At 37.4% G+C, this 20,636-nt stretch overlaps 1 protein-coding gene across 1 annotated transcript in view; it reads right to left on the bottom strand.

Annotated features, from left to right (window-relative positions):
- Window positions 1-15,501, bottom strand: part of LOC140167750 (roundabout homolog 2-like) — a 30,204-nt gene extending 14,703 nt beyond the window's left edge. Inside the window, exons 1-13 of the mRNA XM_072191044.1 lie at window positions 15,428-15,501; window positions 13,311-13,481; window positions 10,941-11,163; window positions 8,142-8,177; window positions 5,635-5,774; window positions 4,900-5,041; window positions 4,221-4,348; window positions 3,291-3,438; window positions 2,820-2,905; window positions 2,752-2,787; window positions 1,751-1,875; window positions 1,150-1,312; window positions 294-405 (exon numbers count right to left, since the gene is read on the bottom strand). Of these exons, the coding sequence (XP_072047145.1) occupies window positions 294-405; window positions 1,150-1,312; window positions 1,751-1,875; window positions 2,752-2,787; window positions 2,820-2,905; window positions 3,291-3,438; window positions 4,221-4,348; window positions 4,900-5,041; window positions 5,635-5,774; window positions 8,142-8,177; window positions 10,941-11,163; window positions 13,311-13,481; window positions 15,428-15,434 (1,517 nt within the window). The 5' untranslated portion in view covers window positions 15,435-15,501. The remainder of the gene's footprint in view (window positions 1-293; window positions 406-1,149; window positions 1,313-1,750; window positions 1,876-2,751; window positions 2,788-2,819; window positions 2,906-3,290; window positions 3,439-4,220; window positions 4,349-4,899; window positions 5,042-5,634; window positions 5,775-8,141; window positions 8,178-10,940; window positions 11,164-13,310; window positions 13,482-15,427) is intronic.
- Window positions 15,502-20,636: the final 5,135 nt, after the last annotated feature.

Here is a 20,636-nt window from a genome sequence, read left to right on the forward strand (position 1 = left end):
ACACAATTTTCTTTTTACGGATACACAGGTGTGAACGTATACTGGTACCTTAATCCTATTGCGCAGTGTCTGGGAGTTGTTGGGATCTTTAAAATCTCTCATCAGTCCAACTCTAGAATATAAATTTTCTGACCGTGGGGCTAATTATTCGGTTTTGTAACCCTCTTGATTCCAAAGCATCCATCAGGCCATATTTAATTAAATAGTTTGACTCAGTACGAAGTTCTTCAAATATTCCTCGCTCGTCTAGGTACTACTTCCCCTGAATCGTGGTGGAGGAACGGAAATCTTACCTGACATCGGGTACAGGTTTGCCCGTTACGTTACATGTGAATACAGCTCTTTGACCAATGTGTGCTGTGACATTCACTGGACCTTTTACAATATATGGCAAATCTTCCTTCGCTGTGAATGAAAGAAGAATACAAAGGGATAACATTTTAACAATCACGACTTTTCCACAACATGTATAAATTACAGCTTGTAGCATTCGTGATGGTATTAAAGTATATGTAAAGATATAATAACATCGATTATATTGAATACCTTAAGACGGTTTTTAATTAGATGTGCCCGACTTTATAATGTGGTTAATAAATATACACAAATTTTGTTAAATATCTGCATATACATGTAGGGTATCAGTCAAAATTGATTTAGGTAACAGACACTATTGCACAAATTAGTTGTCCAAATTTCCCTGAGAATTTGTCGCAAGCATGTTCTATAGGCATACTTCAAAAATATCATCTTGATTTCAGCATACTATTTACGGATTGTTTGAAAACCAAAATGATGGTCGACCGCCGGCACCCTGACAACCGACGATTTTTCCTGGTTTCTATTGTCTGGAAAAATAGAAAACAGCTCAGCCACCGGTTCTGCAAGAGTACCAGCGCTCTACCAGCGATTGGGTTTTGAACCTTTCCGTATGATAACATGCTGTACTTTGAGCTGTATTGGGATATTCCAGTTGACATCCATCCACCTCCTATATGCAAGACATTACCGCAATCTTTCATTTCAAATGGAGTCACCCATTTAGGTACCTATTTGAAGATCACACTCCCTGAGTGGAAGATTAAGGTCATGTCTTCCATAAGGGTGTATGAAATTCGACTGGAATAGCCCATTATTTATATCACTTACAACTAACTCTTAGGGCCATTGATCCAACGATGGAATCAGCTGCATTTACAATCCCACAATGATATCGCCCTTCATCCTCCTCGATCACATTGACGATATTTAAATCCATACCTTGATTATCCAAAGAATACCGCGGGAAAGTGGCATCAGGAAGACTTAAATTCTGCAAGAAAAAAAGTTGTTAAGTTATGCACTCATAAAGCCATAATGTACGATCCGGTTGTATTTTCTTTTTCTAAACCTGATTTCTTGTCATATTTGGCTCTGATTTAATTCCGGCCAATCCACCGCTTCAAGGCAGGTTAAACTTACTGATGAAATCAAACCTCGTCCGGCGGTCGACGTCGGTTCCATCTGTTTGGCGACGGTTTTTATTGTTCTAAACAATGGAACACAGTTCAACGGAACACGGTTCAACCGCCGGTAACCGCAGGTCAACCGGCAGTCGAGTTTTTATTTCATCACTTGGAGAAACAAAGTGGTCATCGGGATCAGGATTGATACCGATCTGGATCCACTTCCTACTGATGATTTTCAGTAAATTGGTTATTGTTGAGTCTAGATCTCTGTTATCTTTCAAAAACACAATAAAAATACTTACCCCTGCCCCTTCCTTCCACCAGAATATATGCAGTGGTGGTGTGCCAATGGCGGAACACTGTAATGTAACATCCTCTCCTATACTGGCAAATTTATCCATTGGTGGTTTTTGAAACGATGGTGGAACTGAAAGTATTAAAGACAATTCTGAATCAGTATACCGCTTTAAAAAATCTTATAAGAACAAGTGTCTCCACAACTTACCATCTGCGTATGAAATCTTCGTGACACAACATGACCTTTTTGAGTTTCAAAGAATGCCGTTTGGCTTACATAATGCCCCTGCTACCTTTCAAATGGTTATGCAAGACGTTTCGAGAGGTCTCAACTTTACACAGTTTTATGCTATTTAGATGATGTCATCATTTTCAGCACCTCATTGACTGAGCACTAAAGTCATCTTAGGCAAGCTTTTGATCGATTTCGTCAAGCTGGCATAAAATTAATTATAATTATTATTTATAAACATAATTGAGGACCTGAGCACAAGAAGACCGTAAATCCACTTGGCCCCTCAACATGTATTCACTAAAGTTACGTATAGTTTCTTAGGGTTTTATATCAATGTTTCATACATGTTCCAGGGTGAAAACATCATGAAATGTTGTGAAAGATTTGTTTTGGCCCCTGAACACGTATAAAACATTACCAAACTATACGAAACTATACGCAGCTTTAGTGTATACATGTTGAGGGGCCAAGTGGACTTACGGTCTTTTTGCGCTCAGTTCTTCAATTATATTTTGGCCACGGCGACCAAGATGTTAATGACCGCACTTACAGTATATCGACTACTCAGTGCCAGAAGTGGGTAAGTGCAATAGCTGACCAGTGAAAATTTGGCAGTTTAAACACTGTATATTGTACTCATCTACACACATGGCAGCTACACGTTGCAGCTATTGCACTTAACCACTTCTGGCACTGAGCAGTTGATATTAGACCTTGCTATGACATGTTTGAAATGATGTTCAATTTTACCCATGCTTTTATATTAAATACCTTGTACTGTGATAGTCGCTGTCGCAGTCTGGTTACCTAATGAGCTTTTGCTACACATTCAAAAGTGCCTGCATCACTAGCTTCTACATCGTAGATTCGTAATGTCGATTTGACTCGACCTATCACCAATCTCTTCCTGATGTCGAACTCATATCTTTAAAATTAATAAAAAAAATAATAATGCAGGGGCCTTACAACTGATATTATTATTATAATGATAGCAAAAATATTATGATTGGCAACAATAAAAAAGGGTTCTTCAATAAAGTTACTGCTTAATACCAGTAGTTTAACCAGGGAGACAAAGGGGGAAAGGTGTCAAGAAGCGCAATATTTGACCAAAAGTCATGGCAGGCTGGATTCGCTTTTTTCACTCTTTTACATTAAGAGAGAACAACCACTCACACACCTACGTCACCTACCATCTGACTAACCCCACACACCCCCATCACACATCTCATAGCCTACACCACACACCTCCTCTTTCCCTCTAACCCCACTCCCTTCCCCACACCCCACACATATTATACACCGTATACCTTCTTTCATCAATTTCTCTTGCTCCGTCTAGTTTCACCCATGTAATACTCGGCAACGGATCACCCATGGCGGTGCATGATAAGTTGACGGCTTTGGAACCCGCAACAGCCAAAACATTGCTTGGTTTTTCTGCAAGATACACTGGTACTGAAAGATGAAATTAAAGCAAACAACTTATTCCACCTGGTAGAACATGGTAATTGGATTGATAATAATTGACAAAAAACATAATGCATCTTCGTCTACGTTCGAACGTATCTGTTCGAACGTCTTTTGACCATATGGTGCCCGTGAGATGATTTTGTTTTATCAGCTCACATATTGTTTTTTTTTGTGTCACAGAAATCTTTCAATTTATACGGGTAATGTGTCGAACTTTTTCAAAGTGAAGTCGGTTCTGGATAAGGCAATGGAGCCAAATCCGTTCGATATTTTGAACGATTTTTATCGATTCCACTGACAAAGGCTGAAAATTACGGTAAATGTTTTTGTAAACGGATTAAAAATTTAAATTCTTCTATATAATGGATTACCAATACAGATGAACTTTCAATTAAGTTAAATTTTTGTGTCATAAACATATTGCTCAATTACATTTGTACCATATCCGATTGTTGATAGCTCATAAATAACAAGGATCACAAATGTCATAACAATATCGACGGTCGACAAAATACTTTGGCTGTCGTGCATAAATCTAGCGCTGGGGTGGGGGCGTGTGTGCTCAGTTTAACTCTCTTCACGCGGGTGTCGACTGCATACGACATGTTTTCAAATCAATTTAAAAAATTCAAAAATTTAAGAAATGTAAATTTTCATGACCATATTTGACAATTGCATTAAAATGAGTACAAACAAGCCTAGTATTGGTTCAGTAGTTCTTGATATAGCTCTAGCATGCAGAGCATTAATATGTTTTTTATACTTACCCAATACTTGTATGGATATAGATTTGGTAGCAACATCCCCATATTTATTGGATGCTCGGCAATGATACGCTCCCTCGTCACTCATTGATACTGAGCGAACCTCTGCTGTTGCTAATGAACCATTCAGGCTATAAAATTAGCCAAAGAAAAAAGAGAAACAAATATGGTTTATTGTTCACTGCGCAAAAGCATTCCAACCCGCAGATCATCACACATTGGGCTATTCAGTGGCGGCATCAGGAATTTTTTTTTTTGGGGGGGTGGTCATGGGTGGAGTGAATTTCAGGGGGGGCAAAATCGACTAATTTTTCGCAAAATTGCCGCAAAAAGTGGAAATTTACGTCATTTTCGGTTTTCTTCCTCAAAAGTGGGGAAAACGGGGGGAAGAAAAATATTTGGAGGACCCCCCCCCCCTAGTGCAATTTAAAATGACTTTGGCATTAGTTAAATGTGGACCCGGACCCTTTGATGACTTGGTGCATGACATTCAAGGATAGACAACAATGATTTTTACATAACTTCGAAGATTTCACAACCACTTCAACAAATTTGTGGGTCTTTGATAGACACCCAGGTTCATCAGATATTACCGTAACAGACCCGGGCAGCATATTTCATATCCCCCCCCCCTCGCACACACACATTTTGGCATTCGGAAAAGAACAATAGATATACTTACGTTTGCTGTACCGGTGTGTTGTCAAACCTAGTCCACTCCACTTGAGGTGATGGTGCCCCCTCAGCGGCACAGATCATAACAAACGTACCTCCTTCAACTACGGAGACGGCGATCGGGAACTGAGTGATTACTGGTGGTAAAGCTAAAAACACACATAAACATACATTTTAGATGTATTCGCAGGTGAAACATTTCACATAAACTCCAAAACCTAGTGCATTAAACAGTATGCTTCGACTATATTTATAAACACGTATTAATAAATACGCACGTGACCACCTAGTACATCCGCGCTGCCATAACAGCTTGTGGCCAGTGAGTCTCGAAGAGATCTTCTATATACATAGCGGGTGGTCTCCCTGTACATGTACATTTGAATGCAAAGGCGGTAAACAACACAAGTATGAGCAGCAACATTTTCTATTTTGTTCAACTTATATTGTAAACGTTTCCGTCGATAAATATTTTTTCCGTCGGCAAAAAAATGTTGTTTTTGATAACATATTACAAATTCAGAATCCCCCATGTGAAATCATTTCAATACTTAAATTTGATGGATTTATCTAAAGAGTTCCTATCTATTTCAATGACATGAGGATTTCATCACGCTTGCTGGTCTTAGTATGTCGTGCCCATGGGTCATATGCGTATTTATAAATACGTATTTATAAATATAGTCGAAGCATATTGATCATATTTGGTATTGATCTTATGAAATATTGTACCGTGTCATACCTTGTACAGTAAGATCGGCTACGCCCTCGACTACACCGCCATCGTTCTCTGCAGTACAGCTGTACATGCCGGAATCCTCGGGATCGAGATCACGAAGGACCAATTTGGCTCGTCCAGACATTGTTCCTTCCTCCACAATCCTGAAAACAGGTGAATGTTTAAAAATGTTATGGAATAAATTAATGTTAAGGTATGGGAGCACAAAACAGGCTGCGCTCTTGTGGTGCGGCTCCGCTGTGGGCGACCCTGCTGGAGCACAGCCAATTTGAGCTCTCGTGCCTAACTGAAATTCACCTGCTTGAAGCTGTCTCCATTGTATGCATAACATCTCCAAGACTCTCATCAATTAATTTATCATTGTGATGCCAGACTTTAGTTCACCGAGTGAGTTTAGTGTAACAAATAATTAATAATTATTCTAAATGTCATTTTTAAACATTCAGTTTTTGGAGGGACGTTTCAACGATTATTATACATGTTATAGGTCTGCTCTTTTAACTTAGCAGATGATGCGTTAACCCACTTGCTCGAGCGGACTGCTAGTTTACAAGGGCTTTTTGTTGGTAATGTTACCTTGAATTCTCAAAAGAGTTTGCCAGCAGTTGTTTTATGAGCGTTTTATGACAAGTTTATTTTGAGAAATTAATATTAGATTTCATTATTAAGACATAATTCAGCTGGGTTTATTGATGGCGAATTGTGTGTGCAAATGTCGTGCAGTGCATTTGGGAAAAAACAAGGTGTCTTTACTATGTTTACGATAGAATATCAAATGTGTGCGTTTGGTAAAAAGAAAAAGCAAGTAATCGACTGCCTGAGCATAATTCCGCGTAGTTTGTATTCGACTATAAAAAATAAATTTACCCTGGACTTCATGTCATCACACTATAGATATGCTTTCAATATTGACCTTGTCAGTAAATCCCAGAATTCTTTGCAGTTATACCTGAGATGTCATCATTTTAACGTCACGCCGATGTGCACATCGTTTAGCGAACATCGTTCCTGCGCATTTGAAAGCCGTGAAGTGCGCAAAAACGATGTGCGCATCGGGGTGACGACATCACAGGTTTAACCGTAAAGAATTATGGGATTTACCGAAAAGGTCAAGTAATTATTTGCCCTCGTCTTTCTGGGTGTTTGCTCAAAAACGGGGACAGGGTGATTGGTAAAATATAGAGAGGGAGGTAATTGCTGAGGCCCAGCGATTTTGATCTTACAAACATCTTCCAAGTGATAGATACTTGCAATAGATTTGTGATTCCATTAATATATACTAATCCGGTGAAATAGCATGTTTGTATGATTTTAAGCCAAAAATACCTTTTTACGGCCCGTAGGTTTGTACATACATATCCCAATTTTGCACGGGCGCACTCACAATAATATGGAATAATTATGCTGGAGCTTATTTTAATATCACTGGGCGGTAGAACTAGAAACCCCATAGCTGTCCTTTGATATCCGAAGAGAACAGTATAGAGGAGTTTGGGGGTTGGCACGTCAGGAAGTCCAGGGCTAATAACCAGACGTTTGGCAATAAATTTCAATAAAATTGCTTATATTTCTTTAGTGTTATACGTGTTGTGCATACCATGGTCATTACCATTAATATAATAATAATAATAATAATAATAATAATTAATATAAATAACAATAAAAACATTTTGAAGCAGCTACCTACTGGTGCAAATATGCTAAATCTAAAAGACATTTAGTAGCAATTTGTGCAAGTGCATGATCTATGGACGCAGGGAGGGACAATGTTCTAAGTGCTGTGTTAGTATAATGAAAATCCGGGATGAATAAGCAGAGCAGCTCCAAATCATTGCATATTCTTCATAAGCGTTTTGATAATAATGATTTACAGTGAACTCTTTGAAACTCCAATTGAAATATTCGTATTTTTCTCCACATTGATTACTGTGTGTATACAGTAAGCCGGAAAATTATGTTCACCCCTGAATTTAAGACCTCATTTGCAGAATTGTTCAAGAAATAAAACCATGACATCCGAAAACCGAAGGAAGATGCCAATTTGCAGTTTGCTCCATTGCCCTATTCATTTGTACACAAGGCGTTCTCGAACAAGAGAACTAATGCTGTGCTAGTGTGCTTCCATTGATTATAACACGTTGAAACTAGCGTTGTGCTTTCATTGATTAGAACACAAAATTGCAACTTTGGATTTCATTTCTTCCTTAGGTTTTAGTTCACCGTTTCTTTAATTCTCAACCAATTTCAACAAATAAGATCTTAAATCATAGCTAAAGAGTACAGGTAGTTGTTGCTTGTTTTAGTTTTGAAATATTTGTATTGTTTAGGATATACATAACTGGTACCTTAATTCTTTGGCTTACTGTATATAAATTCAAAGCAAAATTCCTAAGCCTTTATTGTAAGAAACTACAAATAAAAACCCTTATGTAAAATAATTAACAATGCGTGAAGCTGATCATACAAATGAGGAGTATATATTGAAAACAAAAATTAATGTCAAATTTTACTTGTTTGGTGGCAGGACGTCGTTGATAGTGCGCCCTCTATGTTTTATCCGACATGCAATGAAAATGTGAAACAAAACATTAAAAATGGATAAAAACAAACCATTAGAACTGCTTTAAATAATGATTGTTATCATTGATGAGTTGCGAGAATTGACCTTTTCGGTAAATCCCATAAGCCTTTGCGAGTACACCTGAGATGTCGTCATTGGACGTCAATGCGCGTCAGGCCGATGCGCACATCGTTTACCGAACATCGTGAAGTCATCGTGACGTCAAATGACACCATCAGAAGTGTACTCGCAAAGGCTTATGGGATAATACCGAAAAGGTCAATACAGTTAACGACGATGGTCATGTCAAATAAAGACGAAATACTCAAAAAAATTACGGAACATAAATCAAAGTAACACTTAACGATGTGGAAATTTGGTCGCACTTGATTTTTAAGTAAACCCCATAAGCCTTTGCGAGTACACCCGAGATGTCGTCATTTGACGTCACGCTGACTTGCAATGCGCAGTAACTATGTTCGCTAAACAATGTGCGTATCGGCGTGACGCGTACTGACGTCAAATGGCGACATCTGAGATGTACTTGCAAAGTACAAATGTACTTATGGGATTTACCGAAAAGTTCAATTTTAGAATCTGGCATGCCACTCTTGTTATGCACCCTCTCATTCTTTTGAGAACGACGCAGCTCATGGGTGGCAAAAACTGTCCTAAAGTGTTGTCCAACTGTTATACGTGAGCAAAATGTAGAACACCAGCTTACATTACCATTAGAGTATATTGGCATTTTTTGTAGTGATGATTGTTTCGATGCAAATTGCTTTTTTTTAAAGAACACTTAAAACGCACAAAATCATAAATCATTTAAGTATGTGTGTTTCAGGCATAGCATGTTGCAGTATGGGACATAATCAAGAGAGAGATTGCGATGTTCAATGCGGCACGCGGAACGTCCGTTTAAAACGTGCGTTTATACGCACGTTTATACGCACTTTATACGCACGTTTATATCCACGTTTATACGTGTATTGGCTGTATATAGTCGACGAGATTGGATACGGCGTTCGGTCCTCCTGTGACCTAAAATCTTCCAAACTGGCTAGATACGGGATTGATTTTGAATATATAGGCGGGCGTTTTGAAAATCGCAACCTCTCTAAGTACTTAGACTGAACGCGGAGCGTAAGGCAGCCCGGAGAGCTGGACCGAGCTACTCTCTGTCTGCGTGCCTGGATATAAACTGAGCTCAAAAAGAAACTTATAAATGTTTACAACGCGTGAATCACAAGGTCATATCTTAAAATACTGTCAATCAAAATGAACCAAAATTACACACACGATTACTTTAATACTCTACTCAAAACACATGTCAGTAACCAAGCAGTTGTCCAACAGACACAACAGCAAAATGCACTGTCATGGGACAGCTTCCTGGACTTCCTCCACTTTCACAGCCCAACATTTGGCACCCAACACAAAAAATCTGTGAGAATGCACACAAGATCCTTGCACAGATGATAAAACGGTGCTGCTTTCTGTTTTTCATATACATTTTTCATGAACAGGGCTGGGCTGTGAATGTGTTCCATGAAGCTGTTCCATGTCAGTGCATTTTGCTGTTGTGTCAGTTGGATAACTGCTTGGTTACTGACATGTGTTAAGAGTAGAGTATTGAAGTAAACCTGTGTGTAATTTTGGTATAGAATTTGATAGACAGGATTTCAAGATATGACCGTGTGAAAAATTATAAGTTTCTTTTTGAGCTCAGTTTAGTATATTTATGCCTATGGGTGGTGTATTAAAGTGACAGAGCCCAGAAGTCGTCAAAGCTTTACCCTGAGGACTAAATACCAAGTGATTGGTGCAGATTACAGTGTTCTCATGGTTCACGCATTACCAGATGGTTGGACACCGCCGCTTGGGTATTATGTGTAACATTATTCACTAGGAACGTTGAGGGCGCTGTTATCATTGAATAAAACACAACTTGAAAATTACATGCAAAATGTGTCTCGTTTTTCAAATTAAATAATGATACAACCAAACAGCGGTCAGTACAATATTCCATGCAATGAGTGCAATGGTCGTGAGCACAAAAAGTGAAAATAAAAGTATTATTTCAACAATCTTGCTTATCAAAATTCCAATTCATTGATTAAAACAAAGATACCAATGCTCAGAGCAAATACTACGATGAAATGTGGACAAGGATATCTATATGCAAAATCTAGAGAAACTCTACCCCGAGCACCATTTTACATATCTTCTTCTTCACTCTTCATGACCTTCAATCTCTCTATTATATTTAAATTTTTCTGCATTTGTATGTTTCCCTGTTTCTCACTTTGACCTTTGACCTTTTCGGTAAATCCCATAAGTCTCTGCAGGCAGACCTGTGATGTCATCACGGCGATGCGCACATTGTTACTGCGCACTACCGGCTTTGAAATGCGCAGTAACGAAGTTCGCTAAAAATACGTTTTGGACATCGGTGTGACATCGAATGACGACACCTCTGGCCTACCCGCAAAGGTTTATCATTTTATAGGATTTACCGAAGAGGTCAATATCTGTGTCTGTCTCCTCTCTGTCTCCTACCATCTGTGCTCTCTGTTCCTGTCTTTCTCTCACTCTCTCACATCATTCTACACGAAGCGTCAAGGTACACGCCAATGTATAACTATAACACAGTCCCATAATGCACTACGTCTAGGTCGATAAACATCGATAATGATCAATATCTTGTCTACAGGTAAATATTTAAAATTAATATTAATTGATTCCATACTTATCCTCTGGCATAATGCCATCCACACGATTCCATGTGTATTCGATCGCCCTCGATGCGGCACATATGAACGTTACAGTGCCCCCTGCTTCAACAACAGCGTCCCTTGGAGGCTCTACCATATCGGGTGGCAACACCTCTTTAGTTACCGAGATCAGCTTTGAAGTTGTTGGTTCTAACGTCGTGACATCTACTACGTCGGATGCTGGAGTTGTTATTGCACCTGTTTGTAATAGATAAATACTGTCCTGGTTAGGCACAATATCTAATTTGGTCCTATAGCTCTATCGGTGCCCGATAGGTATATCGATGGCCCTTTCTATCGTACCCTGAACATTTGCATAGTGTTTTTTTAATGCAAAACGTTAACACTGTGCAAATGTTAATTATTATGCTGGATACAATTTATTACATCACCAGGGTACGATAGAATGGGTCATCGGTGCCTAACCGTGCACCGATAGCACTATAGGACAAAATTAGACGTGGTACATTCTGTGTAAACATTCTTCTCTGATCGGGCAAGCCAGATTATTACTTAAATTTTTCAATTTAGATAATCCCGGTAAATATATAAACTATTTTAATAGTCGTTTATTGCTTAAAAGCAATAAATGACCAACACTTACTATAAACAAATGTGACCTGCTACCAAGACATGAGCTTTAAGTCGCAAGCTGCTAGTATCGAGACGTCCAGCCCAGCAAACACAAAAACGTTTTAAAAACGTTTTAAATAAGTTATATTTTGGCTTTTGGTTTAGGTAAATACGTTTTAATAACATTAAAATGTCGGGTTATATAAAGGTCATGATAACGTTTTAAAACGTTTTGTATGAAAACACACTACAACAATATTTTTAAATGTTTTCAAAAAATGTTATTGTAAACTATTTTTCAAACATTTTTGCCAAATATTGTGTCAATACTTAAATAACATTATGTTAAAATATTTGAACCCAGCAAACACAGAAATGTTCTTAAAATGTTTTTTACAAAACCTTTTAATAACATTTAAATGTCGGGTTATATAAAGGTCATGAAAACGTTTTTAAAACATTATTGAAAATATTTTGGCCAAATATTTTTCGCAAAATATTTTTCAACCCCAAAATAACATTTAGTTTAGAATGTTTTGTATCAAGTTTTCAAGAATGTTTTTGGAATGTTATTAAAACGTTTTTATACCCTTTATATAACCCGACATTTAAACGTTTTCTGTAAAACATTTTTGTTTGCTGAGCAGTAGATTATCAAAAATGTTTTTAAGGTTATGAAAACGTTTAATACTCTTAATATACCCTTTATATAACCCGACATTTAAATGTTTTCTGACAACCTTTTATAACCTTTTGCGAATGATGTCGAAAACGTTTTGTGTTTGCTGGGAGGCTGCTATGTTGGTGTGTTTTGTTTCACACCCGCTTGTTTAGGCCATAAGTATGTCTGCATGTCCTTTGTGAATGGGTACACCTGGTCATTCACAAAGACATACTACTGTCTTGTACAGATGTGCGACAAACACGGAACATCAAGTCAGCAAGCAGCCAGGAAGTCTCAAAACTACCAACTTGCGACTTTATGCTCATTGCGTGGTAGCAGGTCACAAATTATAATATAACACTTATTTTAGTGACGGATGTGCAAACATACACTTCTTCTGTTGAATACTAACATTAAAACGACTACATCTATGTGCGTGCAAGACCATTCGTGAATAATTGTGTTAAAAAGGGTAAGTTTTATAGTGAATGTCGTCTAGGCATGTTAGTTCCTCTATCGTACTCATACTAAACGAACAAGGACGAAGGGACGTACAAACTTTTCGTGATCAAAAACAAATATTGATGTAAACAAAATTGTAATTTTGTAACATCAACATAACTATCATTATAACTACAATGAAAAGTATAACTCGGTTATTTCATTTATAGGTCAGAGATTATATGATGTCACGTTTAACGAATCACGCCTTCTTTTTATGGTCCCGGTAGTGCAGTAGCTAAGAATTATAAAATATCATGACGCGTGTTTACATTATTTTGGTAAAAAGCCCTCTGTTGGTCTGAGATTTTAAAAAAGAAAAGAAAATCGAAATGTAAAAAGACAATAGCATTCATTTTAGTTTCAAAGCAAATAACACCAACAATGTTATGTTATCAAACTTGCTTCCAGGTGCTACAAGCTACATAACACAATTAAAACAATGGTTTTGCAAGTTGGGTTTTGAAGACATTTTATGTAATCTGCCATAAACACCCCGTATCGTTTTGCCCTGCGTGAACAACAGAGGGCTTCCTGAATGTAAACACGTGACGTCATATGCCAACTCATCTCGAGACTAAACTTATTGAAATGTTTTCATGTTCACCTTTTCCATTTCCACACGTTCTTACGCATGCTTCTTTTGTTGAGAACCTGTTTTTATTTCCTAGACATCCCCCGTACGTAAATGGAACGCATCCTTTGGCCACGTCATCATAATACCAGAAGGGATAATACGTCTTACAAGGACCAACATCTTTGTGAAACATGCAGAATTCTGTACAGACAAACAAACAAAAACATAAAGCATGCAAACCAAATGGGTATAAACACTATTTTGTAAGTAACGTCAGGCAAACTTTGCGATTTCGTGTACTAACACCAACGGTAACTGCAACGCGAACGCTAGTTGAATTTAGACATGCAGCCCTATATATGTACATTGCCATTGATCAAACATAGCCAATTTTTCAGTCATATGGAAAGGTTTCTATACAAAAACGATTCTCTTATAAACCATCATGCGCACAGTTTCCACATCGATACACCTGAGCACACATTTTCGTCCAAAAGCTTCGAAGCAGAGACCAACAAGCAGTGGAAGTTTCCACCACAGTCTTTGATTACACTACATGGTTGAGTGCAGAGCAATGTAAGAGCTGTGTAGCGTCTAGCTGAAAAATGGGCCTCTTTAATTGGTTTTTGTCGAAACCTCAAGTGTTTCCTTCATCCAATCAGAATTTTTTTTATATCAAACGAAAGCTAACACTTCCCCCTAAAAACAAATTTTCGTCACTAGGTCAACAGATAACGCAATCCAATGTTATAGCAAGGCGAATGTGGAAAATCTGTTGAAAACTACCTCTCCAAGCACATTTTTTGACCAAAATGTAAGTTTGAAAAGTCAAAACCTCAAGTGTTCCTTGCAATATTTTTCAAATTTTATGTCATTAAATGAAAAAGCACACTTATATTGTCCCTATACTAGCGTCACTAGAATGAGCAATGGTTAATTCTCTTCAAATTGCAAATCTTGTGCAAAAAGTTACTATTTTCGCCTGTTTTGTCGACGGTTGTAAATTAAATGAACTATGACTTTTCAAAAAGAGCGCTTACAAATTGAAATGTTATGTGATTTTCAACATGCATTATAAATCTATTAGAATAAATTCTCTGCATTCAAAATTATAATTATTATGCTAAACATAATACCAATGATTAAACGTGCAATTCAATGCTCTAACAATTCAATGTCTTTAAACAGGCATCATACAGAACATTAAAGACTGGCATGCAAAGTGTGTCGACCCGCCGGGGGGGTACTACTCACGTATATTATAGGCCCTTTATGGGGATGTGCCTCTCTAATGTGTCGCTTTTTTGCAAGAAAACCCTAAACATGGGTCCCAATTTGGAGAAAAAATCCCCGGGAAAAAATCCCTAAACATAGATCCCGATTTTTTTATTGTTGTTGTTGTTGTTGTTTTTGTTTTGTTATCTAAAAAACTTCAGCAGCTGCATAGCGCCTTCATTAAGAAATCAAACTACTAAAAGTATTCTAAAGCATTGTCAAAAACTATCAAATCAGCCGTTTTTTAGGGGGAAAAACCCGATTTGAAAAACCAATGTCAAAACTGTCAAATCAGCCCGTTTTTTGAGGTAACACCATCCCTAAACATGGGTATTGGGATTTCAGAGTTCCAGCGGCACACCCCTGTCCGAACTTTCAAATTCTCTTTTTAGCAAATTTGTATTGTAAATTTGGCAAATTCGGGAAAAATATCATTTTGTTCAATTTTTCAACATTTTTACCCGTCGCGTTGACCCTTTTTTTTTCAAAATTGTTTACCAAATGACCCCTCCCCCTCCCCGTTTGTTTAAACCACAGAAAATATGCGACAGGTCCCTACTTCCCCTTCCCGATAGGCACATACCCGTCAAGTTCTGAAGTTCTGATTGCCCTTCTCCCCGGTTGGCTGTAAATTAAAATCAGCACAAATGTAACAACAACAAATCAGAAAAAAAATACTACATGAATTCGTATACCGTAAAAATTGTTGAACTTTTCCATTTTTTTTTTATTAACAAATCCGCGTTATTGAAAAAAAAACAATGAAAAAGTTTAACAAACTACCCTAAAAATTGTTCTTCTCTGGAGCAGCTCGTTAAAAGACACATGTTATGCTTATTCTCGAATATTTACGGTATTCTACTAAAGCTCACCTGGCATAGGTGGTTCATAATTGATACACCTATCTTTCTTTGAGGTTCCCCTTGTCCGTCTTGGCGTTGGTAAGTTATCGTGTTGTTTGTTTTTTTTTTTTTTTTTTTTTGTTTTTTTTTTTTTTTTTTGTTTTTTTTTTTTTTTTTTTTTTTTTTTGTTTTTTTGTTTTTTCAACATGGGTCTGCAATAATTCGCTGCCGCTGCCTAAGGGTCGCTTAACATGCGCTCTGATTCCAAACAGGTACGTATTGAGACAGGGCAGCACGCCCTCTTCCAAAGTTTTAAATTCTGAATACGAAAACTTTTCAACTCTTCCACAGAGCGAAGTTAAAATTGAATGCGTATATTAGGGTATATAGCCTATTCTTGGAAAGCTTTTGCTTTTAGTTTTAGTCGGACTATAGGTCGACCCATGTGCAAATATTTTATGACCGATGCTTTGTGGCAAATTCGTTTTTTGCATAACAAATGGTAGTAACATATTTGAACAAATCGAGGTGTCATCGATAAAAAAAATGTACTGTGTTCCCATTTAATTTGCCCACAACACGGCCACCTCAGCCCTTGTTGCTTTTTTTCTGCTTTTATTTTCCAAACATGATCAATATTAATTTTGTAATGTTAACAAAGCAATATTGACTATCATAATGCCGTATTCAAACATTAAGTAGCCCACAGAACTCCACTTTAAACGGCCAAAATAACCAGTGGGGTTGATTTCACTTATTTTGGCTTAATTAAAATGGTCATAACAAAATCACCTTTCTTGGCAGTTGTTAAAAACATTATTTCCCCGATTATTTCAGCATTTTGAGTAAAGAATAGCAAAATTAAAATTTGATAGAAATTGTACATTATGACTTTAATCTTGAAGTTGTTTTCATGATTCTTTTACAGACATGTGGGACATCCTTTATGAACCCCGGGATATGAACTTTCTGGTGAAATAGGCCTATTTAACAGTACTACGATATGTCTTCAACATCAATTTGTGTCTCCCGTTATCAAATAATATCATATAAAGATCTGATCATCGCAACAGTTTATAATGCCAGGGCAAAGACGTAAGGCAATTCATCTCAATCGACCATATGGTGTGTGTAAGAAACTCTGGCACAAAAGTTAAAGCCCAAAGGTAATCATGATTGGTAATGATCAGTTCTGCATTGTGACATTTTCGCCAGCCCATAGGGCTGGTACCTAATTCTGAGATGGGATTTGTGTACACTAAAGATTAGCTAAGATTATAGCCTTCTTCTATTGGTATGAATTATTTTTTTACTTCTTGTGGTGGAAATGTTTTTGATGTCTGCTAATTCGATTTGCAAGGAAAAGAAAGTATGTTTTGCCGTTTCAACGAACGAAAACGATTGAGTATTGCCAAAGTTATGTTTGAATTAATTATGACTTTAAAAGTTATCATAGGTTAGGCCTACACATATAAACATAAACTTGTTCAGCAATCAGCGGGGAATGATCACTGGAACGAGGTCATATCAGTGGACTACTGAGCATAGCATGATGTGTGGTTGCCTGTGAGCGCATAATTGATATGTTGATAACAGATCTAACTAGAGGCAAATGGTGGTCATAGACCACAAACCTAGCTGGGGCATGTTGGTGTTGTGGAGGTATCTGACCCCTGCAAAATGTTCCAAACATGTTCCCCTGTCATGAGGTTTGTTGTCACCGAGTTTTGAGTCCTGTACTCCTCACAGATGTCCAGAAAATGCAATTCTAAGATTTGACCCAGATGACCTTTGACCAGACCCTGCAAGATGTTCCATAATTCACTCCTGGTCATGAGTTGTCACCGAGTTTGAGCCCTGTACCTCTTACTTAAATACTTGTATTTCCCACATTGCCTCTGTCACATATTTCCTTCATATTATTGCCAGCAAGTCCTAATTTTGACTTTGCAAATTGCAAAATGTCATTTCATATCAAATTAGTAGACTTTTTTGAAAAAACATATCACTGGTGCCTGATGGGAATACCCGTCCGCCATTTCATTAAACTGGATCGTTTTCGCCTGGTTTGTGCCCAGATGTATTGGGGGCGCGCTATACTCTCATTGAACAGGCAAAGTTCGCAAAACTAACAACGTTGTTATTTGCGAAACTCAATTAACATGATCCAAGGGTCGAACATGAATTATTCATAACGAGCTATAACGGATCGATAACTGGCCTCACTTTCTAGCTAGTAAACCAGCTGAATTTTTCATAGATTTTGCGTTGCTAATAGAACAACCGTGAATTTAGTGTCACCCCTTGATTTGCATTTTGTCGGCGAATTTGGCTGACTAGCAAATGTGTTAACTAAGGTTTGCCTGGGATGAGTACATCATCAGGTTGTAGTAAGCTACAAATTTCAAATGTTTGAGGACTTGTTCTCATTGCTTACCTGTGTTTTCACATCATATTTTGTGGTCAAAATGATTACAAATGTGTAATTTGCCCGGGGTAATTTGCAATCATTTCCGACGGCTAAGTAAGATGGCCTTGAACAGGGATCTCTGATTTGAATGCACACTAACCAGGGCCGTGACACTCGTATTCAATCCCTGTATATGGGTCACTCCATATCAAATCAAGGAGGCGCCCCACCTGACCCCCTCAGATTTGCTTTATATTTTAGTCATATGTTGTACCTGTAAAAATATAAAAAATCTGCAAATTTGAGGTCTGTAGCTCTTACGGATTTTCTGTGGCAGGCATTTAAAGTTGGAGTAGGGGGGTCTAAATTTGGACCCAAAAGTTACCCCTTCAATAAATTTCATCTTTGGGAGTCTGTGCCTTCTTTATAAAAAGAAAGAGAGGTCTGAAACTTTGCATACACACTAACTGCATGCCCAATTTGTCAAAAATAAAAAATAAAAAATTCTGTAATTGCGCGTTGTGTCACGGGGTCATTAAATATGCAAGAAAAAATGTAATGTTTTGTAAACTGGCAAGTTTAGCCCCCCCAAATTCACATTTTTTGTCAGATTAATTATTTTTTGTTGTCACCGATGCTATATATAGGATAAATACAATGCATACCAAAAAAATTGGGGTCACAACTCATTTACATTTCGAACAGCGCCCTCACGAAGATGAAATTTATTGCAAATTCAACATTTTCAGGGGCCCAAAGTCGATGTGGTCCACCTTCAAAATTTATAAAACATCACTTTTATATAACTACTAGTCTTAAATTACAACTTTGCTAAGTCCCAGTAATTGTATAGGTTGACTTCATATAAAATGACAAGCCCAAAGTTGACCATTTTCTTATGATTGCATGTAGTGCAAATGTGCCGAATTCGGAAGGCTTGAAAGTCAAATTGGCCACAATATTAAAAATAAATGATTAGATGAGTAGTTATTGGCCCTATTAACTATTTCCATTTCGTTTTCAATATATACAGATTTTCTATGGTAGCCATTTAAAGTTGGAGTAGGGGATCTAAATTTGGACCCAAAAAGTTGCCCTTTGAATAAATTTCATCTTTGGGAGCCTGTACCTTCCTAATAAAGAGAGAGAGAGAGAGAGAGAGGTCTGAAACCTTGTATACACACTAATTGCATGCCCCCCCAATTTGTCAACAAGTAAAAAAATAAATGTCTGTAATTGCGCGTTGTGTCACGTAAGGGCCCGGACACGGGGTCATTAAATATGGAAAAAAAAAATGTAATGTTTTGTAAACTGGCAAGTTTAGCCCCCTAAATTCACATTTTTGTCAGATTAATTGTTTTTGTTGTCACTGATGCGATATATAGGACAAATACAATGCATATCCAAGACATTGAGGTGACCATTTATTTACATTTCCAACAGCGCCCTCCCGAAGATGAAAATTAATGCAAATTCACCACTTTCAGGGGGCCCAAAGTCGATGTGGTCAACCTTCAAAATTTATAAAACATCACTTTTATATGACTACTAGTCTTAAATTGCAACTTTGCTCAATCCCATTAATTTTATAGATTGACTTCATATAAAACGACAAGCCTAAAGTTGACCGTTTTCTTATGATTGCATGTACTGCAAATGTGCCGAATTCGGAAGGTTAAAAAGTCAAAATGGCCACACTATTGAAAATAAATGACTAGATGCATAGTTATTGGCCCTTTTTACTTTTATTTCCATTTTATTTTCAATATTGGGGCTAATTTGACTTTCAAGCCTTCCGAATTCGGCACATTTGCACTACATGCAATCATAAGAAAATGGTCAACTTTGGGCTTGTCATTTTATATTAAGTCAACCTATACAATTACTGGGACTTAGCAAAGTTGTAATTTAAGACTTGTAGTTATATAAAAGTGATGTTTTATAAACTTTGAAGGTGGACCACATCGACTTTGGGCCCCCTGAAAATGTTGAATTTGCAATAAATTCCATCTTCGTGAGGGCGCTATTCGAAATGTAAATGAGTTGTGACCCCAATTTTTTGGGTATGCATTGTATTTATCCTATATATAGCATCGGTGACAACAAAAAATAATTAATCTGACAAAAATGTGAATTTAGGGGGCTAAACTTGCCAGTTTACAAAACATTACATTTTTTCTTGCATATTTAATGACCCCGTGACACAACGCGCAATTACAGAATTTTTTTATTTTTTATTTTTTGACAAATTGGGCATGCAGTTAGTGTGTATGCAACGTTTCAGACCTCTCTTTCTTTTTGTAAAGAAGGCACAGACGCCCAAAGATGAAATTTATTTAAAGGGCAACTTTTGGGTCCAAATTTAGACCCCCCTACTCCAACTTTAAATGGCTGCCACAGAAAATCCGTAAGAGCTACAGACCTCAAATTTGCAGGTTTTAATATTTTTACAGGTACAACATATGACTAAAATATAAAGCAAATCTGAGGGGGTCAGGTGGGGCGTCTCCTTGATTTGATATGGAATGACCCATATCAGTAAGCTTAAAGACGAAATACCTAGGGGAAACTGGGGAAAAGTGGAAAACAATTTTTTGTCCAGCCCAAACAGGATTACGAAGCAAGGCAAGGCAAAACTTATTAAGGTTTACAAGATACATATTTGGTGCATACGCACCGATATGAACCTCGCGCCAATCAGGCCGTCTTCACGTATTAGAGGTAAAGTTTGACATATCAGATATCGCACGACTCTGTGGTATATTTGGTTAACAAGATAGAGGGTTAAATGCACAAAGTGCTATATCTCATTAACCAATGATCCTACAG

The sequence above is a fragment of the Amphiura filiformis genome, chromosome 13 (genome assembly GCF_039555335.1).
Source record: "Amphiura filiformis chromosome 13, Afil_fr2py, whole genome shotgun sequence".
In the NCBI taxonomy this organism is placed as follows: Eukaryota; Metazoa; Echinodermata; class Ophiuroidea; order Amphilepidida; family Amphiuridae; genus Amphiura; species Amphiura filiformis.